Consider the following 27,032-nt stretch of genomic DNA (forward strand, 5'->3'; position numbering starts at 1 on the left):
TTTCAGTCTGCTTTTAAACAAGGGAAGGGAAGGGGTTTAGCGGACAAACTCAGGTAATTTATTCCAGGGGCAGCTAGATAAAAGGAACAAAGTATGGAATTGGCAGTAAAGGAGAAGGGTACAGTTAAGAGCAGCTTATCTGAGGAACAGAGTTCTCTGGGGGGGGGGGTGTAAGGAGAGAGAAGAGAGGAGAGATATTGAGGGGCAGCAGAATGAACACACTTGTAGGTCAGCAATAGGAGCTTGAACTGTATGCGAAGGTAGATAAGGAGCAAGTGAAGTGATTTAAGGAGAGGGGTGATATGAATGTAACAAGATTAGCACAAGTTCACTACAACTCTATATCTGATGACTGTTAGAATTCTATCAAATATAATGGTTTATTCAGCATAACCACTTAGAACTGTTTTGGAATTTTATTGATGTTTGTTGTTTTCATCTATTACTTATACTTACCATATATACTTGAATATAAGCTGAGATTTTGGGGCCAGAAAGTGGCCCCAAATTGGGGGGTCTCGGCTTATATTCAGGTCAGTGCCCACCCACTCCCCGCCCCCTTCCGGCCTAGTGCAGGCCTCCACTGGGCCTGCCTTAAGACTTGGTGGTCAAGCGGTGGACTGGGACAGGAGGGATCCTTCCCACATCCTGTCCCAGCTGTAACAACTTTTACCTCCCGCCCGCACCTTTCAATTCCCTGGTGGTCCAGTAGTAAACTGGGGCAGGAGCGATCTTCTTGTGCTGCTGCTCCATTCAGAGACGCTAGGTAAATGGCTGCCACAAGTTCTAGTGGGACGAGAACTCATGGCAGCCATTCAGCTAGTGGCTCTGCACGGGGCAGGAGCACACAAAGATCGCTCCTGCCCTGGTTCTCAGCTGGACCACCAGAAAATTGAAAGGTACCTGGGGAAGGCAGGAGGGAGGTAAAAGTTGTCACAATCAGCCAGGACAGGAGGCGGGAGGGATCCCTCCTGTCCTGGCCCACTGCTGGACTACCAGGGAATTGAAAGGTACGCGGGGGAGGCGGGCAGGGAAGAAAAAGTGTCACAGTCAGCCAGGACAGGAGGCGGGAGTTGTCACAATCGGCCATTTCTTACAGCAGGCCTGGTGGAGGCATTGGGAGGGAGAGAGGACAGAGTACAGGGCAGGGCAGGAAGGGAGGGGGAACAGGGTGCAGAGCCTGGCAGGACAGAAAGTGAGGGAGGAGAGGGTGTAGAGCCTGGTAGGGAAAGGGCTGGGTGCAGAGCCTGGTAGGGCACTTGAATATTAACCCCCCCAGTTTACATTTAACCTTTTTTCCTCCTTTTTTGGGAGAACAAGGGTTATCTCGGTTTATATTCGGGTCGGTTTATATTAAAGTATATATGGTATGTCCAATAAAGATAAGCAATGTCTCTTGGGGACTGAGGAGTTAAAATTGCGTCACAGAGTTAAAACTTATTTAGTGTTCCTCTTCACAATATTGAAAAAAGCACTGAGCCAAGATTGGAGCTCCTCCTGTTTCTAAAGTGTTTCTTCTAATCTTGTTTTGCAGCAGGCCACAATGGAGTCATATGTGGTATTAACCCCAGTTGGAGAAGCCATCCGGTCAAGCAGTTGGAAATAATAGTGGTGGTTGTGGTAATATGTAACATCTCTACACAAGATATGATCACCATGGAGACTCCTGTCTTGGCTATGGGGAATCTGAGCAGCAAGAACACAGTCTGCATATTCCTCCCCCAATAAGATATCGAGATTTGGAAGGTTATTTTGGCCTTAGGACAATCTATCACTTCACAAATGGCAACTGATCAAGCAACACAAAAGAACACAAGAGAAACATCGAAAAGAATACTGGATAAAACTAAAAGTAGTGAAATATGACAAGAAAAACCTCAGGCGGAGGAAAAATGGCTAGAGATGTAAAAAGAGGAGATTTTTTCCAGGTATATTAAAGAGGAAGACTAGAAATGGAATTGAGACTAAAAGATGCTGAGAACTGCTATGTGGCACATGATGCGGAAAAGGCAGACGTGCTAAACAACTACTTCTGTTCTGTGTTCATGGAAGAAAAGTCTGGAGAAGGACCAGAGTTGCTGACAAGGGAGTGGGAGTGGAGCAGATATCACACTGTTGAGAGAGGGGTGTATTTATGAACAAATGGAAAAACTAAAAGTGGACAAAGCCATGGGACCGGATGAAATCCACCCTATTGTGGGAACTTGGGAGATGTTCTTGCGGGACCTCTTACGGATTTGTTCAATAAATCCTTGGAAACGGTAGAGGTTGCTTGGGATTGGAAAAGAGCAAATTTAGTCCCTCTACACAAAAGTGGGAACAGAGAAGTCAGGAACTACAGGCCAGTGAGCCTTTCTTCAGTGGCTGGAAAGATAATGGAAGATCTGCTGAAGGAAATAATTGTGAACTTCCTGGAATCGAATGGGCTTCAAGATATGAGACAACATGACTTTACCAAGGGGAAATCGCACCAAATGAATCTGATTGACTTCTTTGACTGGGTGACCCGAGAACTGGATAGAAATGCGCTAGATGTGGTCTACCTGGACTTCAGCAAAGCCTTCGACTCGGTCCCTCACAGAAGGCTTATCAAACTTAGCAGGCTGAAGTTAGAGCCCAAAGTGATGATCTGGATTAGAAATTGGTTGACTGACAGGCGTTAGAGTGGTGGTAAATGAAATTTTCTTGAGGAAAGAAAGGTAAGTAGTGGAGTGCCCCACAGATCGGTATTAGAGTTTATTCTGTTTAATATTGCGAGTGATATTTCTGCAGATGAAACATTGAGATTCGCTCTTAGCTGGAGAAGAGGAGTAGTCTAATGGTTAGTCCACCACAGCTCCCTGTGACCCTGAGCAAGTTACTTAACCCTCCATTGCCTCAAGAAACCACATTCCATTTCCTTTCCCATTCTTGATGTATCCACACACTGCACTGGAAAATAACCACAAATATCTACCCTCGATATCTGAATGATCACAGAACTAAACCATATGACCTGCAGATGGCAGTACTGACTTCAGAAAAATTTTCTGATCCTCAGACAGTGGCTCGAATATTGTCCCTTCTTGGTTCCAGATAAGGATTAGACAGAGAGCATAGGTGTAGATACCAGTGGGACTGTGTTGAAGGAATCTAGTAAGTCACATCTATCAAATCATGGCTGAACAGGGGACTGTGATTGGCTGATTATGGATATCAAAACTCTCCACATCTATTCAGGTACTTCATTTGTGACCTACAAAACATGCACAGGGGCTTCAAAGTGGCTGGAATAATGTAAACAATGTCCTTTCTTCAAAGATTTCATGAATCTTCCAGGTTAGATCTGGCTGATCAGTCTTTTGGTTGATGCAGAGTGTAATAGAGTCCTTTGACACAGAAAAATCCATTTTGATGGCACAGGACTTCAGTTCAGGCTCAGTCAGGCTAAGTTCTGTGATACACTGTGAACTCTGTGGCAGAGTTCTATCCTGCAAGCCTCTCATCTGTATTTTCTTACCCACTTTAGACCCTCCCTCACAGCTATCACATCCCCCCATGTCAAATCACTCCACCAATCTCTCTTTTCCAGCCCCTCTTCATGTCTTTTTTTTCCCTACTCCTCATCCCTACCCACTTATCTCCTCCTAGTATATTTTTATTAGCTTCTCTCTCCCTCGAGCTCTCACACCACTAATCTCTTGCTCCCTCGAGCTCATCAGTCTCTTCCCTTACCTCCAGCCACTCCTCACTAGGCTCTTTCCAGCTTCCTCCCACCAATCCGCCCTCTCCCCCCAGTCTACTTTCAGTCTCCCTCAGCAGTCAATTTTTCACCCACAGGCTTGTAAGTGAATTTTTAAGTGGAAGCTTCCTACAGAGTTTTCTTTTAAAAATTTTATGACCTGAGGCTATGGCAATCTACCATAGAGGTTATTCAATCTGGCCCAGATCACGAGAGGAAGGTACTCAAAATATTTAAAGAAATAATAAATGAAAAATTAAATCCAACATCAAACAGTGCTAATTTCTTAAATTCTCCTCAGAACAAATCAGTCATTTTTCATGAAGTTTTAGAAATTGATTCAATTGTAGTGGATGCCAAAAAAAAAAACAATCTTTATTTTGAAAACTCAGCAAACATTTACAGGGAAATTAATAATAATAATAAAAAAAAGTGGCACCCAAAGCCACAACCCTAGACTTGAATGCCATAAAGGCTTTACGTCTAAGTTGTGTTGGCTTGGCCACATCGGGAAACATTAACACCTTAGCTCCACAAAAAACTGCTTCTTTATTCTTAAGAGTGTTCTCATGATTAGTGTTTTATCACTCATTTATACATACTACTAAAAGGGTAGACCGAGTCTGTATCAAATCCTAAGAGTCTTAAGAAATCATGTAAGGTGAAATTGTTGAAACAAATTGATCCACTCCTTGTTCAACTGGGAGCTTTTAGTGGGAACATATCAACAATTAGAAATATGTAATATCTGCTTTCTCTAATGCTTAGATCTCTGAGTGATCACTGAGTGTTGGGAAAATTAACTAAACATAGGTTCCTAGGTCTTACAACATTTTCTATCACCTCAATCTTTAACTGCAGAAATGGATACAGCTTGCAAGGCAGAAACCTGTTTCAACAGTTGACAATCGTTTATCAAGTATCTGTAGATTTGAGTCCTCATTACCCAATTTTCAACTCCTTCTGTGAAAAAAATTTGATTTTGAGATTTGAATGATTTTATTAACCCTTCCATCCTAAGATTAACCTGCCAAACATCTTTCAAAGTAATCTCCTGTGGAACCTCCATCGAACCCAGGTCCTCAACTCACATTTCCTTGAAAGGAAAATGCCCAAGGCATTTTTGAATATGAAACTTTAGAAATCAACTGAGGATCCAAAACATTCTAAGGAAGAGAATTAGGGCCAACTTCCTATGGTTTCCAGTATCACCTATATACATATGCTAATGATTCCCAGATCTACCTCTGTACAGATTTCACCTAAAATCCAAGAAAAGTCTCAGCCTGTCTGGCTGATATTGCTGCCTGGATGTCCTGCCACCACCTGAAACTGAACTGCTTCTCTTTTCTCCTAAACCTTCTGCTTCTCTCCCCCTATTCTCCATCTCTGTAAATAATACAACAAACCGCATCACTGGCATTCATAAAATAATTTTTTTTAAATGAAGTATGAATACAAACAATAATAATTTCCTACTGGTCCTCTGGGCTTCCAGTTCACATTGGATCAGTTTCTACTGGGATACAGCACCACAGGCCTTAGTTCACAACTATTTGGGAATTTTACCCCCTTCCAACTTAACCCGACCACTGCAGTAAGAGTCCTAAGTCAAGGGCCACAAGCTGCAGCACAATTTAGAACCCGGCAAACTTGAACCCTGCCTCTGTACGCTTGCAATGGCATAAGACTCCCTACAATCCCCTCCCCTCCCCCACACAGAAACAACCTAGGGAGAAGTCTACTAGCCTGGGAGTCAAAACTAATCCTGCATGGCACAGCCACAAAGTTGGCTCACACACTGTTTTAAAATAATACTTATAAGTGCATATAGACACAAAAGTAAGATTTAGGTGTCTGAAAACTGGGTTTGTGCATGCTTCAAGTTCACACAGATTTCCAATTGAAAAATGACCACAATACCCAGAAGCATAAGATAACCAGTGCCCATAAAGTCGATGCTGAACTCTCATATCAGAATAAAGGAATGAACTGCCGTATGGCTACTGATATCAGTTTTATTTCTTATGCAACACTAGGGGCTCCTTTTACTAAGGTGCACTAGCAATTTTAGCGCACGCAGCATTTTAGTGCGCGCTAAACCTGTGCAACACTTCTAGAACTAACGCCAGCTCAATGCTGGCGTTAAGGTCTAGCGCGCGCTATTCTGCGCGTTAAGGTCCTAACGCACCTTTGTAAAAGGAGCCCTAGGATGTAGTTCAGCTTCTATTAATTTACAGATGTAAAGATAACAACAATATAGACTTCCTTCCAAATTCTTATTAGCTACAGAAAACAAAATGCACAGACCGCCACACTACTTTGAATAGTTTTAATTAAAACATCGGCAAAAAAGTATACCACTGAAAACATATACTTACAGTCAGGCCGATATCCTACACTTCGAGGAGTTCTTTTCACCAACAAGCTGTCCAGTGAAAAATACAATTACATGAGAGAAATGGAGTAAGTTAGTTAAACAAATACTGATCCATTTCTGCTTGGCTCAGATAAAGCAAAGTTGTTCACCTGAAGAAAGGTGTTCCCTGAGGACACCAGGACATTCTCACATATGGGCAATATCACCAATGGAGCTCAGCATGGAGACGCTTCTCAAAGTCTTTAGAATATCTATTGCACATGGATTGACCCCATGAGGACCAGGGCAGTCTAGCAGAATAGCTGATAGAACTGGTCTAGGGCAGGGGTAGGCAATTCCAGTCCTCAAGAGCCGGAGCCAGGTCAGGTTTTCAGGTTATCCACAATAAATATGCACGAGATAGATTTGCATCTCAAGGAGGCAGTGCATTCAAATTATCTCACACATATTTATTGTAGATAACCTGAAAACCTGACCTGGCTCTGGCTCTCAAGGACCGGAATTGCTTACCCCTGTCCTAGGGGAAATGGGTAGGCATATGAGAATATACATCCTGCTGTCCTTGGAGAACCTGTTTTGGGTAACTTTGCTTTCCCTCCCCCCTCCCCCCCCGAGGATAAGCTGGACATCTCGCACATGTAGGAAGCCCTAACTACCAGGTTGTCTAAAATAAGAGAGAAACAATAACAAGGGAAAACAAAAATGTTATTTTGTTCTTGTTGGGTTTTTTTTAACATTTATTATAATGTATTTTGGATAGCCTGGAACAGAAGTGGGCTACAAATTATTTGGAGTAAATGGCTCCTGTAATATTTTAGTCATCTAAAAATATGGCAATTTTGTTATGTTACAAAACTATACTCTAAATGCCACATGAAAGTCAAGTATCAACCTTTAAAGCACACGTGCTGAAAGTGTAAATTATGACAAGCAAATTCTAGCTTTCCTCACTAAGGGCTAGATTCACTAAACCTTCCGATCGTGTCCCGATGATCGCAAAACCAGTTTTACTGGTTTTGCAATCGTACCCCGACCCGATTCACTAAACAGCTTCCTGATCGAGCTCCGATCCACCCATGCAAATGAGAGGAAATGGCATGCAAAAGTAGGAAGCCATCGATTCACTAAGCAGAAGAAACACACATTGGGTTTGTCGATCCGAAAAGAAGCGACTGCTGAGGACCAGGTGCTTACTATCCTTGCCAACTTCTCCTGCCCTCTTCCGCCCTGAAATATCAGTATCGAGGTTACAACCCCAAATAAAACAACCATCAAAATTAAAAATAAAACTTTAAAATATCTTTACATATGCATAAGAATTCCTTTTTTTTAATATATTCTGTAAAAAGCGCATTGTGAGCCCATGGTTTTAACCTGCGGGTTTAAAGCATGTTCTATTCGATAATCCGGCTACGCAAAATAATTCACTGCGTCGGTCACAAATCATTCCTTTTTAAAAATGTCAAACTCGTAGGGCCAGCCACCCCTCCCCCATTCTATTGAGCTCGCTTGTGCTTTACCGCCAATGACGTGTGGGAATAAACCCCGCCCACTAACTATGTAGTAAGGGCGAAGAGCTAACACACGCGTAAATTGCATCAACAAACAACAAGGATACTCTGCGCATGTGTTTCGATCGCTCTTACAGCGATCAGTGGGATCGCTTTAGGGTGTGCGTCCAATCAGATCATTTGCATGTAGAATCTGTAGTGAATCGGTTGCTCGGCAAGAATCGCCCAAAAACGATCCAGATCAGTAAGTTTAGTGAATCTAGGCCTAAGGGTGGTAATTTTTGCACTTACCACACTGTTAATGCCAAAATTACTGTGCGTTAAATGCAAAGGCTTTCCAGTAAATGTAGGGAGCAAGCTGTCATGGGGTGGGATTTTTCATGGAGGGGGGAGAAGATCAGTACCACTATACCTCTTACCGTGGCTGCACTACCGGACTGCTGGTAGTACAGCTGCAGTTACCGCTACCAGGAGGCAATAAGTTTGGCTGCACTATCGGCATTTGGGACAGCTAGCATCAACCCTCCCATCCCTGTCACCGCCAGATCCAGCCCTCTCCAGCATTAGGTGGTTAACACAGCATTTTTAATGCAAAGAACCCTGTTTGAATGTGGCAGACAGTAGTGCAGGCCTGTCCTACCATGCTGCTATTGCCATGTTGGCAGCTTAACGCAGAAGGACCTCTAAAAATACTAATCAGAAAGTAGATGGCACTTAAGAATTGCCAAATAGATAAGCACAAAGGGCACTCAGAGAAAATATAAGCAGCTGTATCATTCTCATCCTGTTTCAAGCAGTCATTGTTTAGCACTATGTTCAATAACTCATGACTAATCTACTTTAATAAACATGTCTAATCCCCTACCTCTCCAGGTGTCACACCTGTCCCCATCCCCCCTTGCTTTAGCTATTATCCAAGTCTGTGCCTCCATCTTTTCCTGTATCCTGTAGATTTCACTTCCTCCTCTTCCTTGGTTCTTTTTATCCCACCCCATGGCCCTGATACTTTACTTCCATCTTGAGATATCAATATCATTTTCTACATGGGTTCAAACTTTATATGCAGCCTTTTCTTAAAGAGATATGGAAGAATGAGGCTGCCCAGCTCACTAAAAAGATCCATGCTACAAACAAGAATGCCTTTGCAAGGGTCAAAACTAGATACAGTATGACAATTAGAACGAAGGCTGTATTCCAAAGATCCACAGCAAACTACACTCCTGAAATAGTAGTTCTAAATAAAACTCTTGGCTTTAAAATAACTTTTTCAATATAATCGAAAGTACAAAATTCTGTTCATTTCAATATATGTGGACAGGAGGTTTCCAGCAGCATACCACCCCGTCATGGGAAATTTCAAAAGCATCAATACGAAAAAAATCACCAAAAATAGATCTGCACTCTACTGCAACCCTGGAAATTTTTCAACAGAAGTTAGGAAATCTATTACTGAAGACAATTAAAAATGAACAGCACTGTATAGGATTTTAATCTGGCTCTTACATAAATGAAAAACTAGCAGCAACTGTATACACTTCTCTTTCCAAATTTGCAGGTTTAGGACTCACAACTTTGGTTATTCGTGAGTTTCTAAACCCTGACCCACCCCCGTCTCCCAGACCTCTCCATACCTTACCTAGTAATCTAGTGGTGAAGTGGGGCAGAAGCAATCTTCCTACACTCCTGCCCCGTGCAGAGCTATGAACAAAAATTGCTCTAGCGTGTTCCCATGGTCTCACGAGACTACAGTGGGACATCATGGCACCCATTTTTGTTCATGGCTCTGCAAGGGGCAGGAGCGTAGGAAGATTGCTCTAAAGGAAAAATATCTAGCCAAAATACACCTTCATAGAACATAACACTGTCTACATTTTATGGGTTACTATACTATAGAGTCATATACAGTAATCCACTATCACTAAAAATCAAAGTGGATCACAAGAACGTCTTCAGATAACAGAGGGAAAGTACAACTTTAAAATTCCATTAACAAAATTCCATATGTTTATTTTGCACTTGCTTTGTCGCCCTTTCTGAAAAAGACAGGTCAGAGTGGTGTACATATTAACTAAAATAAAAGTGAAGAAAGTAAACTCCATTTAAAATAGGAAACGTGTCAATCAACAGAATCACATACAAAGAGAGTTTTAAAACCTAAACTAAAATTTACAAACAGACTTCATAGCCCCAGAGAGGTCATGACAAGGAGAGAAAAATGCATCTTTGATTGGGCTTTAAACTTCTTTAAGGACACTTCCTTATGGAGATATACTGGTAAATCATTCCAAAATAATGGGGAAAATATAAAAAAATACTGAGTGATATGTAGATTCTAGATGTGTCTATGAGGGAGGAGGGATTGCCAAATATTGTTTGTATACTGAAATTACTGGGTAGCATATATAACTAAATCAAATAAAGATACTTCTTTAAAGCTTTGTAAAAATAAGAAAGTTGTGTGATCTGAATCAGAAGATTATTCCAGATCTTTGCCCCTTGATAAGGGAAGGCATGCTCAATATGTGTTTTATAATGAACATTTTAAAAGTAGGAAAAGTCAATTTCAGTTTCTGCAAAACCAGAGATAATGACCAGTTATCAGGTAAACTGAAGGTTCATACTAATGCCTCTAAATTTAAACCACAAAGAGATTTTTTTAAAAATCCTAGTTAATTGGAAGCTACATAATAAAGATTCTCCAGAAGGGGTGAAATCCCTTGTTTTAAATACAAGCAATATCACAATTTAAAATACTTTCCAAAAACCTGAGTAACCTGAGTACAGAATCGTTGTATGATGCTCTAATTAACACAAATCTTAAGACTATGCGATTCCTTAATTGGAATAACTGTGGCTGCTGATGTAGTATATGAGCTCTTGAGAACATAAAAGTCCCCTAGAAAATTAGAACACTTACTGGGCTCCTTTTACTAAGGTGCGCTAGCGTTTTTTAGCGCATGCACAAAATTACCGTGCGCTAAACCGTGCAGTACGCTTCTAGAATAACACCAGCTCAATGCTGGCGTTAAGGTCTAGCGCACGGCAATTTAGCACGCGCTATTCCGCGTGTTAAGGCCCTAACGCACCTTTGTAAAAGGAGCCCATTGTTGAAGAAAAACAATTACTTAAAAATAAAAATTTTTAAAAATATGTATTTCTGTAAGATGCGATAGAAGACAACTTACCTGGCCACTTTAACCATTTTTGGATTATATTGCTTAAGCATAGAAAGCAATGTTTTCATAGTCTTCCCAGTATCAATGATATCCTGAAAAAAACATATTTTGTGAAGACAAACAAGCAATTGTTTGGTCTCAGAAATTAAAATCTTATAGCTGTATGCAAATTTTTGAGGTAGCCCTGATCAAACTATATACTTTTAAATCCCTAGGTAAACGGATGCTGACACAACCTCTATAATATACAAATTTAAACAGAAAAATAAACCAAAATTACTCTACTCAAAACCACATTAACAAGAATCGGCAAACAATTTTATACCATATATAAAACTTGTGGAATTGTGAATAAAAAGGAAGGGACAAACCTCAGAAAAATATTCCAGGCACCTGAATAACAATGCTCAACAGAGTTAAAAGGAAGTTTTTTAGCCCATGATAGAACAATACACAATATCTTTTAATCATGGACTAAAAAAAATTCCTTGTAAACCTGTCCAGCACTATTCTCTTATTTTGAATTATGCAATTAAAACTGCAGAAAGATGTGGGAAAAGTCGACCAAAGTCATCAGAAAAAAAATTAGGTTTTGATGAATTCTGTTAGAGCAATCAATTTGTAGTAACTGTCCAAATCCCATCTTTTTATGTGGTGGTGGGGGGGAGGAGTTACAGAAGTTAAACATGTAACTTTTACAGATTGCTTATGGACCCAAGACAGGCAAATTCTACCAGTCTCAAAATTTTGGAGCCAAGACTTATGTGGCCGTTTCTGAGAAAATGTGTCCAATTATGCTTAATCAAAAATTATAACAAATGAAAAAAATTAAACGCAAAATATATAGATCCACAGAAAGGTTAATTTAATTTGAGAGAAAACTCCTTATTGAATATTATCAAATGAAGGAAAAGATTTCAGAATTGCCACTCCAAGGATCATAATGCTATCCTATAAGGAATTGTGGCGTGGGTATCTTTCATTGATCAAAAAACCTTCATATTATTATTCAAATGACTTAATTCGTCATTCTTTCAAAATATAAAATTTCTTATACTGACTTGATTCGTCAAAATTCAACTACTCAATAATTTTAATTCCTAAAACTATTTTTTTCTTTTTTATCTTTTATATTTCTAAAATTATCAAAACAGTGCAAATAGCATTATCCTTGTGCAAATTGCAATGAAAGTGTGCAAAAAAGCTGTGCAAAAAAGGCAAAATAACTTAGAGTATGGCAGTGTTAAAGCTTTAAATGAGCACTTATCTTTTAACATGAGATAGTATAGTAGAGCGGCAAGGAATTACTCCTGCTCAAGCCCCGTATAGTGTGTCCAACGGGAACCCGTTTTGCCACTGTCAAGCGGCTTCCTCAGGGTTTACTAAGCTAGGATGACTACACGTTTCACAAAACTGTCATGTTACAGTACACTGTTAATTTAATCAAGGTAAACAGCAAGGGTGTGGCTTGTACAGAAATATTCTGTTTCCTGCAGCTTGTCAGGTAGCTGTGTTAGCCAAGCTTGCTCAGGGCAGTGAGGAGAGCAATGCAAAATAAAGATTAAACGGCGATATTTAACAGAATTCGCAGATGCCTTTTGTAAAACTGCTGAATTTTCTTCAACTAATAGTTTTGCAGATATAGTGCAGTTTTTGTTCAAAACCAAGATAGCAAAAAAATGCATACAGCTGGAGCACAAATTAAATATATCCATCTAATATCCGAGTAAGTCTCTGTAAATTAGAGCTGAACCCCACAGTACAAAAAGTGAAGTTACTTACCTGTAGCAGGTGTTATCCAAGGACAGAAGGCCAAATACTCTCACCGCTGGGTGACATCATCTGACACAAACTAGCACGGAGTTAGCTAGCAATAATTACAGTTGTGCTTATAAGTTTACACATTCCTGACAGAATTTGTAAGATGTGTACTGTTTGTGGAAAATATGAGCGATACTGCAAAACACCATTCTTTAATTTAGGAATATTGGTCAGGTAAAGCTATCACATAATTGTTTGTGTCCTTTAGTAATCATAAATGAACTCACAGATTGCCCTGATCTAGTTTACATACCCTGGAATGTTTGGACTGATAATATATACAAGTTGACACAACAGGTTGAGATGGTAATGAAGGATACCTATCCACAACCATGTGCCATGTTTGAATATAATTAGTGCCTGTGTAGATACAGTCAATGAGTTTCTTAGCTCCCGAGAAACCCTTGTGCCTTTCACACAGGGCTGCACTGACTTTGCTGATTACTGAAGCATAAGGAAAGCAAAACAACTGTCAAAGGATCTGTGAGTAATTTACAAAATCAGGAGAAGGATATAAAAATATATCCAAATATTTGAAAATGCCAATTGGTATTTTTCAAACTCTGATCAAGAAGTAAAAAAATGGGTTGTTAATACCAAGCCATGGTCAGGTAGACCAAGAAAAATTTCAGACAACTGCCAGGGATGCAAAGAAACACCCCCAAGCAACTTGTACTGAAATACAGGCTTCTCTGAAATAAAATGGTGTGGTTGTTTCAGCATGCACAATAAGGAGATACTTGAACAAAAATGGGCTGCATGATAAGAGTTGCCAGAAAAAGCCACTGCTACACTAATGCCACAAAACAGCACAGAGAAGCTTCAAAGCTTCTAGAACAGACATGGGCAACTCGAGGGCCGGAATCCATTCGGGTTTTCAGGATTTTCCCAATGAATATGCATTGAAAGCAGTGCATGCAAATAGATCTCATGCATATTCATTGGAGAAATTGATTGGATTCCAGCCCTCGAGAACCGGAGTTGCCCATGTCTGTTCTCGAACAAAATAATTTGGAATGATGAAACAAAAATTGAACTTTATGGTCACAACCATAAATGCTGTTTGAACAGGAGGCAACAAAGCCTAAGAAGAGAAGCATACCATCCCTATCATGACTAATAAGAGGTGGAGCTCTGCTGGGTTTGGGGTTTTTTTTTGTTGTTGTTGGTTTTTTGTTTTTTTTTTGGGGGGGGGAACAGCACAGGGAATTTTGTCAAAATAGACGGCAGGATGAATGCAGCATTTTATCAGAAAATATTGGAAGAGAATTTGCATTTGTCAGCCAGAAAGCTGCACATGGGGCGCACTTGGACTTTCCAACATGATAATGATCTGAAACATAAGGCCGAATTGACCCTTCAAGTGGCTGCAGTAGAAAAAAGGGAACATTCTGGAGTGGCCATCACAGTCTCCTGACCTCAACATCATTTAGCCATTTTGGGGAGAACTCAAACATGTAGTTTATGCTAGACAACCAAAGAATCTGCAGGATCTGGAGGGTTTTTTGCCAAGAATAGGCAGCTTTACAACATGAGAAAATAAAGAACCTCATTTACAGCCATCAGAAAAGACTGCAAGCAGTCAATGATGCAAAAGGAGGAAATCCACCTTATTAAGAATTAAGGGTATGCAAACTTTTGAAAAGAATCGTTATTTCATTAAATGCTATGGTTTAATGATTATGCTATTCTGTAATACATAATGGTTTAATTTGAAACATTAAAAAATAAAAGAAATGTGTTTTGTCTGATCACTCATTTTCAACAAACAGTGTACATCTTAGGCAAATTATGCCAGGGGTATGTAAACTTATGATCCCAACTATATGTACAAGCTTCTATCAAACAAAAAATAAAACAGAGAGCTACAACCAATAAAATGAAAATTTTGTGATATTTTTGCAAATTTTAAATTAATAAATATGTACAATATTTCTAATTTTGCAATTTGAGTACATTGCTCTGATATTATAGTATTTTTCTGTGGTATATACTCTTTAGGAATTTCTTTTTCTTATCTTAAAGCTTCTATCAAGCCATACCGAGTACAATTCTTTCAATCTTATAATATAGCTTACAGAACTTCAAGGGGAAGTGGGAGGGTATGTGATAATATGTTGGCTTTTGTCCTAAAAGAATATCTGCTAGAAGTAACTTCGCTTTCTCCAAGGACAAGCAGGCCTCATATTCCCACAGCTGGGAATCCCTAGCTACCAGGCTCACCAAAAAACAGCAAGGTTAAGACAATAGGGACTCAAAACACTGAGGCTTGTACAGCAATTAACCTGGGAAAGAAAACATGCTAATTTGAAAGTGCAATCTGGAATAGAATAAAAATGGGCCTAGGAGTGAAGTTGGATTCTAGACAACAAACAAATTTTGCAGGATTGTCAGACCGAACTAGCTATCATGTCAGGAATTCTGTTCAAGGATGATCCTAAGTGGGCTACCGATGTTGCTATGGCTGATATTATGAAAGATTAGGTTCTTACTTGGATAATAATCTTTCTGTTAATCCTCTCAGGAATCTGTACATATGGTGATCAATCTGTTCCTGCAAACTGGACTTGCAGAAGTGTGAATACGTACAATTTTGATCACCTCCCACATGGAGGCGGAGCCCAGTGTCTCTTTTCAGTTATGTCCCAAAGCAATCAAGCTCTACAGAATACAAAGAGGAATGACCCTGCATACATTACACAAGTCTGTTCTGCTCTGTAACTTATAAACAAAGAATTAGAACAACAACAAATAGGAATTTGTATAAAACAACCTTAGAGAACAAACGTACTGAGTGCAACTAGCACTAATAGCCAGAGGTCGAAGAATACACTTACATATACCAGATTTCTTCACATTCAGCTATTTGACTGACAGGAGAAGAATTCCATGCTTGGAATCTAGAAAACATCTGAAGCAGGCAAAACAGTAAATACTGAGGGCGGATTAACAGAAAAAAGATTATCCAGGTAAGAACCTAATCTTTCATTTTGTTACATCCACTCAGGAGTCCATAAATATGGTGATGTACCAAAGCAATGGTCAGCGTCTAGGGAGAGACAGAAGAGCCTGCCTGCAAAACAAAGGACCCAAAAGTGGCGTTCTCTTGAGCCGCCACATCCACTCTGGAAAATCTGGAAAAAATATGCAGAGTAGACCAAATAGCTACTCTACATATCTCTGCGGGAGACAATTTAAGGGCTACCCCTGCTGATGGCGAGTCCACTGGTCCTGAATCGAGCATTCCCGCAATGAACTCCCCAGCTGAAAAGACTGGCATCAGTCGTGATAGTCACCCACTCAAAATTCAGAGAGGCCTGCCTGTCAACAAGGAGCTGTCCTGAAGTCACCAGTGTAAGCTGTTCCCCGCTGTCCCTGTCCATGGGAGATGCATCTGAAGTGAATGCCTCTGCAGAAACCACAAAGACAGAAGTGAGTCCTGGTCACATGTGTACCCTGGCCCAAGGGACCACTTCCATGGATGGTAGCATGGAATCCAGCACCTGGACATAATGCCACACCATAGGAATCAAATAAAAGAACTGTCTTCTCATTCAAATTAGTAACCAAACTTCAGGATTGCAACCGTCACGTTTGAAAGTCACTCAGAGGTATAGAGTTCTTCAAGAAGAGAGTTGCGCCCTCTAGTGATGAACCAAAGTATATTTTTCAGTCGTTGCAACTTTATTAGTTCTGGTTACGCTCCAAGTTTGATTACAAAAGTAAATAAATAAATAAATGTCTTTACAGTCTTTCAAACACTTGTATGAAAATACTTTGTTTTTTCTTATCTTTACAAATCTTTTCAAATGAACATCGCTCTGTGAGAAAATTGAGAGCAGTTTGATAATTCAGTTTATAACAGGTTCGGGGTCTCTACGTGGCCCCGTTTCGATTCCTTCTTCAGGAGACCCTATTGTATGTAAATTGAAAAACCTTTTCAATGCTGATAGAATGCTTCAAGTTTGCGATGTGGTAACATCTGAAATATAAAGTATATATAAACAGCCGGGTATGAGAGTAGAAATTTCACTATCCTCACTACGGCAAAAATTCTAAATAAATTATAAAGCTACTATAGGAAGCGAGGCACAACAATACATACCGTCAAAAGAACGCTGTCGGTGCTGTGAATTTAAACTGTCAGAGAAAACATAGCATCAGCTGTCTGGTTTAAAAGAGTACAGGGGGGAGGAGTTTATTACACGTCAGAATTAGAATTAGAACTGACGTGATTCCTAGAATGTTGGTGAATAAGTACATAGAGTGATGAGTTACTGTTTAGCATTAAAAAATACTATTTAGCATTAAAAAATACAGGGAAGATTTTAAATGTTATTGTAAAGACAGTAAAAAGAGGGTATCCAACATCAGTTATCAAAAAAGCATATAAAAGAGGACTGTATGCGAATAGATCTTTATTGTTAAATCCCACCTCTAAAGAAGATGAGGACACTTTAGTATGTGTCCTCCCCTACTCAGTCAGAGCATTTGACATTAAAAGGATCATTAAGAAACACTGGGGTATTATGCAATACCACAAGACATTCCATCAAATACCCCGCTTTGCATTCTCCAAACAACGTAATCTCAAACAACAGCTGGTACAATCCCATTTTCTAAAACATCCAGTAGAACAAATGGCAGGGCAACATGTTCCATGTGGACACTGTAAAATGTGCCAATACAGTGTCACCTTAAAACACATGTCCATACACAATAGCTGTCTTAGCAAAATTAAAACCTCTGCCACAAATTGTGAGTCCAGACAAGTAGTGTATGTGATTCAATGCCCGTGCCATCTTTTATATGTAGGTTGTACCACTCGTTGCATCAAAATCAGGATTGGAGAACATATTAGTAGAATTCGCTCTGAAGTAAAAGAGGCTCCCCTAGTCCAGCACTGGTTACTACACCAACATGCGATCACAGATCTCAAATTTTCAGTGCTCAATGTCATTAATTTAACCAGAGGAGGAGATGTGGCCCATATACTTTGGAGACAAGAACAAAAGTGGATTTTCACTTTAAATACATTGCAGCCTCATGGCCTAAATAGTGATATGGAATGGATCGCTTTCCTATGAACAAGGCTTTTAGACTACACACAGTCATATTTCACTGTCTTTACAATAACATTTAAAATCTTCCCTGTATTTTTTAATGCTAAATAGTATTTTTTAATGCTAAACAGTAACTCATCACTCTATGTACTTATTCACCAACATTCTAGGAATCACGTCAGTTCTAATTCTAATTCTGACGTGTAATAAACTCCTCCCCCCTGTACTCTTTTAAACCAGACAGCTGATGCTATGTTTTCTCTGACAGTTTAAATTCACAGCACCGACAGCATTCTTTTGACGGTATGTATTGTTGTGCCTCGCTTCCTATAGTAGCTTTATAATTTATTTAGAATTTTTGCCGTAGTGAGGATAGTGAAATTTCTACTCTCATACCCGGCTGTTTATATATACTTTATATTTCAGATGTTACCACATCGCAAACTTGAAGCATTCTATCAGCATTGAAAAGGTTTTTCAATTTACATACAATAGGGTCTCCTGAAGAAGGAATCGAAACGGGGCCACGTAGAGACCCCGAACCTGTTATAAACTGAATTATCAAACTGCTCTCAATTTTCTCACAGAGCGATGTTCATTTGAAAAGATTTGTAAAGATAAGAAAAAACAAAGTATTTTCATACAAGTGTTTGAAAGACTGTAAAGACATTTATTTATTTATTTATTTACTTTTGTAATCAAACTTGGAGCGTAACCAGAACTAATAAAGTTGCAACGACTGAAAAATATACTTTGGTTCATCACTAGAGGGCGCAACTCTCTTCTTGAAGAACTCTATACCTCTGAGTGACTTTCAAACGTGACGGTTGCAATCCTGAAGTTTGGTTACTAATTTGAATGAGAAGACAGTTCTTTTATTTGAACTCTAATATTTTTCTGACTTCCACTAATATTTAACTATTAGTACCCCAGTGACATTATAAAGACACCATAGGAATCTGCATCACTAAGAGAGACAGGATCTGTATTTGTAGCTACTTTTTGCGTGGTTCTTGCAGAAAAACGTGGTCCTGAGCCATGTCGCAAAGAACTCCCAGATACTCCAGAGTCTGGGTTTGTTCCAGATGGCTCTTCTTTGATGTTGACAATCCAGCACAACCACTGCCACCTCACACTCCTACCTGGATGGGGCCCTATCAGCCAATCGTCCGGGTAGTGATGTACTTGGATACCCATCTTCCGAATGAGCTGCAACCACAACCATAACCTTGGTGAAAGTGCTGGGGGCTGTCGCCAATCTGAACGGAAGGGCTGAAAACTGAAAATGTTATTGAAGTTCGTGAAATCTCATATTTTCTGGGGTCCAGAAGGATGGGAATATACAGATATGCATCCATGAGTTTCAGGAAGGCCAGAAACACCACCTCGATGACCATTCCTTTGGCCCCCATTCACATGGGCCATTCCCATGTGGAAATGGGGGACTTTCAGAGAGGCATTTACTGCTTTGAGATCCAAAATGAGCCTCCAGTCCTCTGTGCCTTTCTTGGGCATGATGAAGTATTCAGAGTATCTGCCTGAGCCCGAGCTGAGGTTGGGGACAAGTTCTATGGCCCAAATATCCTGAAAATTGATTATTGTAATGCTTTACTTATGGGAATAGCTCAAAAAGAAATTAGACGTTTGCAGATCATTCAAAATACCTCAATTAAACTCATAATGAAAACAAGGAAATTTGATCATGTCACTCCTCTTTTCTTAAGAAAGCACACTGGCTTCCAGTAGCGCATCAAATTCAATATAAACTAAATCTACTTACTTTTAAATCCCTGTTATATAAAACCCCAGCTTTCATCTACAAGTTATTGATCCCTTATACCCCAATCAGATCACTGAGATCTATTGACCAACATCTAGTTACGCCCTCACTTAAAGTTATGAATACACTACGGCACTTTATCTTCTCTGTTACAGCTCCTCAAACTTGGAACTCCCTCCCTATTTATCTCAGAGAAGAAAAGAACTTAGATAAATTTAAAAGTAAAAACTTAAGAGCTTTCTTTTTAAAGACGCTTATAATATTTAGGAGTCCCAGCCTATTTTTGCTTATTTTCATAAGGCTACTTCTTTTATTTCCCTCCTATTGTTTTTTTACCATAATCGTCCTTCTTTCTATCATTATTATTGTATTTCATTACCCTGCCTTTCCCTTTGTTTTCCTTTTCTGTTAGTCGTTAATTTAATGTTTTGTTCAGTGTCCATCTGTCTTTTATAACCCCTGTATTATCTGTAAATTGAATAATTTGTTCTTCGCTTAGATATTTGAGTAAGCGATTAATCAAATACTTAATAAACTTGAAGTCTTTGAAGCATGGCCGTGACCTTGGTCACCTTTTCCAGCTTCTCTGCTAGAGACGTGAGGGTCCAGTAGAATTCTAGCTTGTACCCCCTCCTGAATGACCTAATCACCCATCGATCCAAAGAGATCTATGTCCAAGCTTGCCAGTACTCTGCCAGCCTGCCTCCACCCTTGAAGGAATGGCTGCTGTCCTGGTATCATTGCTGCTTCTTGGAAGCTGCAAAGGAACAGGATCTGGTTGCTTGGAGATGCCTAGTGCTCCTGAAACTTTTTGTCTCTGGCCCTGGAATGTCCTCTGACTGAAGGACTCTCCTGAATACCAGCGAAAATGCTGGGAGCCACAAAACTTTCTCCTACTAGACCCCCTCATATTTTGGGGCCTGTTATCTGGTAAGGATTTCAGCTTATGATCCACCACACTAGCCATGAGAACGTCCAGGCCTTGCCAAGCTTGCTTTATAACCTACACCACCAGTGAATCCACTTGAGGCATAGTAAACTGCTGCTGGAACTCAGCATCCATTGGGTAGAGCTTAGCCATTGACAGCTACCCCTAAGGGCCATTTGGGAACGTCCCAGTGATCTGTTAACATCTTAGTGATCTGTGAATGCGAAGGAAAACAGGTATTCTGTTCCTTAGTGGTGCTTACGAGTGAGAGCCTAAGGCACCTCCAACTTTTATTCCTGGTGCGCTGCCACAATTAAACATCATAGGCCAGAGGGTTTGAACAACTTCAGACCCTTGGATCATCTCAAAGATCCAGGGCTGCCACCTAATCGTGATTAGCCCTTACCAGCCGGGATGCTGAATATCCAAGAGCTGAAGACCCAGAATGAGGAATTAAAGGCATGGACTAAATATCTGTCCTCCAAGTCCACCAGAGATGGGGTCCCCTTGACATCTGCATGGCTCCTTGGGTGGACCCTGCACCTCTCCCCGAAAACCCTGGCGCTACCTCCGCTTAGGCCCCTGCGGGGTTAGGTCGGCTTTTGAAACCTAAAAAGGCTTCATACATCTTGTGCAGATGTATGAATTTGGGATTGAACTACCCAGAGGGTCCTGGCAGGGTCTCCCGCACTGGCTTCTAGTGTTTATCCACGGCACGCGGCTGCACTTCACTGGGGACGCCAACTCCACATTCTCCGGTTTCTGCTGGAATTTCTAGTCAAGAAAACACTCCAGCAGAGCAGCTAAGCCACCAGGAGCATAAGGAGAGGCGAAGCCCGAAGTTCCCATCCCCCTTTCACATGCTGTGTGGCATGTGGAACAATAATCCCCTTCAGATAGGTATCCACCACAAATCTAAAATTAATTTGAAGTATCTCTATCTGAGAAGTCCTCCTGTACTGTTTTCTGTCAAAAATAAGGGGTATTGAAGCAGAGGGAGGATTTTAAAATAAAATTGGGAAGTCCAAGATGGCCGCCGCAATAGCAATTCTGGCACCTAAAATGGCCCATGGAGAAAAAAAAATACAAACTCAAAAAAATGCAGGGAAGGGGTTTTGGGAAGTGGGAAACCTGATATCTAACCTCAGAAACTCTTACCCCCCCCCCCCCCATTTTCCTTATAGGCGTCAATAGCCTTACTCACCATGCCATGATTCTGTGCTGGAGCTGCATGGGGAACCTCTGATCAGAGGGGAGAGAAGATTTCTGTATCAGACAAGCCTGAAGTCCAACAGATGGCTTGTTTCTTTGGACTACCGTCTAGTTCCCGACATAGAACTGGACCCTCAGACCCCTGCTGGAGCCTGCTTTGGTGGAAGGGGGGAGGGGGACACAGTCAGTCTCACTCCTGGGTAAAAATGTCACAGGAACAGCTCAGTCTGCACTCAAGCTCACTGCTAACATAACTTGGGGTGAGCCATTCAAGCCCACAGTGGTCAAACCTGGAGTGACACTTCTCCCAAGGGAACGGACCCCGAGCTCCGAGAATTACTGATGCAAGCTGGTCACACAGGAATCATGTGAGGCATGTGCTTGTGGGCTACAGACTCAGCCCTAAGAGTCCATACCTTCTCATAGCCAGAGATGCCCCGGGGTGACCAGGATCCTCTGCAGCACTGAAAGCCTCCAACCGGATAATAAAAACTTGTAGAAAGTTAAGACTGAGGGGGAGGAGCTCATCTCAGAGTGATGTAAGGTGGAGCATGAAAACAAAACAGCAGGTTCTCTACAACCCTCGAAGCTGATGGTTTAACCCACTGGTCAAGACTACCAGTCCTGTTGCACAAAAATTATTTAGCGTGTGCTAAGGCCATAATGTTGATTAATTCTCCCTTAAGATTTGCAGGCTCTGCCCTCGTTAGGCTGGAAACCCATGCAGAGTATTGGGATCTGTGTGCACACACAGGATTCTGTACTTAAGGTTGCCTAAATCAGAGCTTCCCAAAATGTGGGTTAGGACCCCAAATGGGGTCAACAAAACCTGCCTCTGGGGTTCCAACCTAGGTAGGTTGTCCATAGGTGCATCATTATTATGCACCTCCAGGGGATCACACAATTTAGTTTTTCCACAATCATTAGGTCACAGCCACAAAAAGATTGGAAAGCACATTTTAGCAGCCTAATATGGGAACTACATTTCTTCAAGTCATCAAACATAGGAATTAGACTCAAATAAAACATGCATTTCACAGGGCTCACTACAAACTAATCATGCAGGACAGTGATAAAACTGGTACTTACTTCTACAATCAAGACGTTCTAAAAAAAAAAAAAAAAAAAAAAAAAAAAGACGAATTAAACACAATAGAAAACATGAGGTTGAGTTTTCAACTGTAAGATATTATTTAGCCTAGCTGTTTTCTCATTCATACTTTCTGCTTTGGTGTTTAATGCTCTTCCAGAGATGCTAATAGGAGTGAAAGCAAATACAAAATGATGACAGGCACAATCAATGAAAAATGTGTTTAAATAAGATAACTGAGGCTCACAGTTCACTGGCTACATTAATGATATGCTCTTATAGGGAGGAAGGGGAGGGGGGATGATTCGAGTTTGAAAAGATGTATACTGTTCTTTCTGTTATATTATAAACTTCAATAAACATATTTAAACATAATGATATGCTCTAGCTCATTCTATCCTCAGAAATAGAAAAAAGAAAAAAAAAAGTGCTACATATCCAACTCTTAAAACCTTAGAAAACGAAAATCAAGAATCATCATCAACTCGAAAAGGTCCTTAAAAGCAAATGTAGCAAATTTAATGTCATATCTTGATCAAGCTTTTACTAAGAAAAAAAACATGTTTCACTGCCCATGACTTACTATGTATAGTAAGTGTTTTCTATTACAAGCTGGCTTCTCGACTTAGTGGCAATGCTGCACACTTATGTGGAGAACCAGAGCAGGATTTCTAGATTAATGGTTGGTCAGATTTGGGCGAAATAAGGGGAGCCCAATCCGTGCATAATCCACCAACTAGTAACTGGCCTTCCACCTCCACAACTGCAGGGTTCCGGGGGAGTGGGGGGGGGCGTCTGCTGCATATCCAGGAACTGAGGACTCGTCAAGAAGATTGGGCAGAGTTTGGGAGGAGGGGGGGGAGCAGGAAAGCACAGTTACTTACAGGGAAAGCACAGTTGTTATCCAGGGACAGCAGGCAGCTATTCTCACATATGGGTGACGTGGACGGTGACGGGTGATGTAGATGATGTCACCCATATGTGAGTATAGGCTGCCTGCTTGTCCTGGGATAATACTAAAATCGAGAAAAATTCCTAGATGGTTATGAAAGAGATCCCATGGTTATCGTAGCTCACAAATGATTGTATGAAGATGGCATCTGATTTTAGTTTTTAACAGAAACAATAAAAGACCCCCCCCAACACAAAAAAGCGGAGGAGGGGATTTAAATGTGTTTCCTTAATATCCAGGCTGCATCATTCTGACTACTGGGTCGTGATCCCTGCCTACTAGCAGATAGAAGTAGAGATACTGACTATTACCAAAATAACCACAAGTGGCTGGCACAGTGTAAAAAATGCTAGTATTTTCTTTACCTTCAGCAGACGGTAGGTCATACAGGCTGTTGCTTCTGGTCCATGGACTAGCTCCCAGCAGAGAAGGCTAAGGCTGTATAGCTTGCTCCCAAGTTCCTGGCTAAGGCTGTATAGCTTGCTCCCAAGTTCCTGGCTATCAGGAAAAGCCTTGCTCCCAGATTCCTGTCTACCAGGAAAATCCTTGCTCCCAAGTTCCTGGCTACCAGGTACCTGTCTAAGCATGTAGTGTGACTGCAGCCCCCAAGTTATTGCTGAATGATAACCTGGCAAGGCTCACAGCTTGGCCCCTGCAGGGCCTTTGCCTCAAGGGATGTGTCCCCACTTCCCCCCCTTGCCTTCCTACACCCCTTTGTGTTGTCCCCTCCTCTGGCTCCTTGCTGCTTCAGGCAGACACTTAAAAAGGAGCTGCTGCTTCAAGTAACATTGGAAAAAAAAATATAACTCATTTCATTCACACTCAAAGAGAACTGAACGGGATGGGAGTGGGGTGAGGGGAGAGATTGCCAGCTTCATGAACTATAGTCTGTTCAAGCAGTTCATTAGGTTTCTGTGTGCCAGCTGGGCATGCCAGTGTTGCAAAGTTGCCAGCCCTCTGCCCACCTGTGACAGATCACTTCTGACTTTAGAAACAGTCCCAGAGGAGTTGAGAGGTTTGAGTTCCTATGGCTCAGGAGGATGAGCTCTCTGCCACAGAATTGAGATTCGTGTTCCTGCCAAAAGCCATCTTGCCTCCTGCTCCAGTTTCCCTGCAGCAGAATTTTCTTCAGCTCCCATCGGAGTCTGATGGGGTGAGGTGGTGGAGTGGTCAGTATCCAGGCTGTACAATTGGCTCTGATAGAATTTGTCCCACTACTATGGGAGAGAATGTTCAAAGAGGGCAGACAATGTGACAATAGTAGACATATCAACAAGCAGGGAGGTTATCAGGAGTTAGGCAGTAGCCCTGGAAGCAGCAGTCCTCTGTCGCTGAGAGGAAGCAAATCTTAGGTACTGTTGGTAATACAAATAGCCCAACAACAACATTCAAGTGAACTTTCTCATACACACTCTGCTAGATCCTGGGGAGTGGAAGTAGGCAGGTGGCCTTTTAGCTTCTCCTGGACTAGTGGGAACAGTAAGCCTTCAATTTCATGGCCTTGAGCAAGAATGCCCCTTTTAAGTCTTTCCACCTTCGCCTCCAATTGGACTACTGCTACGCATAGCAGCACAGCATCCCTCGATGGTTCTTCTGGTGGCTCCAGATTCACTCTGAAGACTGTGATATATGGATTTGGTTCACCTGCTAGTGGATTATCTGCTTCTCTCCTTGCCAGATGTCAGAGTCTGCTCAGGTAGGGTTCAGAAGAAATGAGATTCAGATTTCTTCTGTCTTACAGTTTGACCCTTAACAGGTAGTACTTAGCAAGGAAGGTGTGCTCTCCTGTGGTGATTTCCATTTACAACTCGGTCTGGAAGATCTTTCAGAAATGGTGTCAACAATGCTCCCTCTCTGCTTGGAAGGCTCAGATTTCTGCAGCAGAGTTTGATAAGGTGCTGTTGCTGAACTCTTAGGGTGCTGGTTCTCCTCTCCTATTTCTGGGTCAAACTTCTAGGACATTCCTTAGCAGTTTATGGTCATATTGCTCAATTTTGAAGGGGGTCATCCACTTGCAACCTCCTATTTTACCATCCCTTTGCTCTTGGGATTCGAATCTCTGCTGAATGTCTTCTCAGGAGCTCCCTTTGAAACAGATCTCAAGAGGCTCAAAGATCTTACTCTACAGACAGTCTATCTGGTGGCAATTTTGTCAGCTATGAGAGTGTCAGAGCTTCAGGACTTGTCCTGTCAGGACTTGCATTTCTCCATCTTCGGATTCTGTGTCCATCTGCACTTTTCCCTCTTCCACATGAACCAGGTGGTCTGCTTTCCCTCCTTTGTGAATCAGAGTTCAGATACAACAACTAGGAGGCTCCACAAACTGGATATCAGCAGAGACCTGCTCTGATACTTGGAAGAAAACAAATGTCTTTTATCTAGCTCCAATCATCTTTTTGGAACCCGAAAGGGACAAGTAGCATCCAAAGCCCCATTGAGGCCACTTACATCTGCAGGAATCAAGTACATCCTGGGTTGACAGCAGGCCCAAGCAGTCTCCCCAGAGGTTGTCTGCCAAGAAGGAACTTGGTCATTTCTTTTGTAGCATTAGACTGGATGTGCTAACCAGAGCCTATTTGAACTTTGGCAGAGCCATCATTCAGGGAGCCTCATCTTCCCTCTGCCCTGTGAGCTCTGCTTGGCTACATCCCACTAGTCAGGATGATGTAGTCTGGCTGCATCATTCCAAGCCCCACACCCGCTCTCCTCAGAAAGTTAACAGGACTTTTGGGTCTGTCTCCCTCTCTCTCTCCTCCCCAAAGTTTAAGTATTACTACTAATTATTTATAAAGTGCTACCAGGTGCACCACAGTGCTGTACAACAAACATGCAAGAGATGGTCCCTGCTCGAAAAAGCTTACAATCTAATTAAGACAGACCTAGGACAAAGGCTTATACGTACCTTTCCCGTTAACGTTGACAGATCGTCCCCGCCAATTACTTTAATGTCTCCTGTTGATTGATCATTCTGAAATTGTAAAAAGCTCTTTTGTAAACTTAATACAAACTTACAGGACTACAGTACACGAGTAGCCATGTATGAAAACACTATCGTGAGGTAACAGACTCTTATACAGACTGTTACTAAATTGGGACGTTGTTTCAATTTCCAGCAACTATTGTTTTTATGAATTTATATTTATGCTTTTGTTGTTATTAATAAACCTGTTAGTGTCCAGCTCATCTACTCCACTTTGCTGGGGGGTTTTTGGCATTTGGTTTTGAAAACACTATCAACCAGAAACCAATAAAACACTAGAAATGTTTTGCCAAGCTGAAGCACCTGAAAATCAAATCATCAAGTGCTTGGGGTCAAACTTACAAACTAAAGCACAGGCACTACAGTTATTGAACGTAACTGCATCAAGGTTATGTTTGTTTGCATTTGATATACCATA

The 27,032-nt window shown here is 41.1% G+C and overlaps 1 protein-coding gene across 2 annotated transcripts in view; it reads right to left on the reverse strand.

Annotated features, from left to right (window-relative positions):
* Positions 1–27,032, reverse strand: part of HPRT1 (hypoxanthine phosphoribosyltransferase 1) — a 75,758-nt gene that overhangs the window by 13,629 nt on the left and 35,097 nt on the right. For both annotated transcript variants that reach the window (XM_033944260.1, XM_033944261.1), the window contains exons 4-7: positions 26,537–26,602; positions 22,682–22,699; positions 10,798–10,880; positions 6,103–6,149 (exon numbers count right to left, since the gene is read on the reverse strand). In XM_033944260.1, the coding sequence (XP_033800151.1) occupies positions 6,103–6,149; positions 10,798–10,880; positions 22,682–22,699; positions 26,537–26,602 (214 nt within the window). The remainder of the gene's footprint in view (positions 1–6,102; positions 6,150–10,797; positions 10,881–22,681; positions 22,700–26,536; positions 26,603–27,032) is intronic.

This window comes from Geotrypetes seraphini, chromosome 5 (genome assembly GCF_902459505.1).
Source record: "Geotrypetes seraphini chromosome 5, aGeoSer1.1, whole genome shotgun sequence".
In the NCBI taxonomy this organism is placed as follows: Eukaryota; Metazoa; Chordata; class Amphibia; order Gymnophiona; family Dermophiidae; genus Geotrypetes; species Geotrypetes seraphini.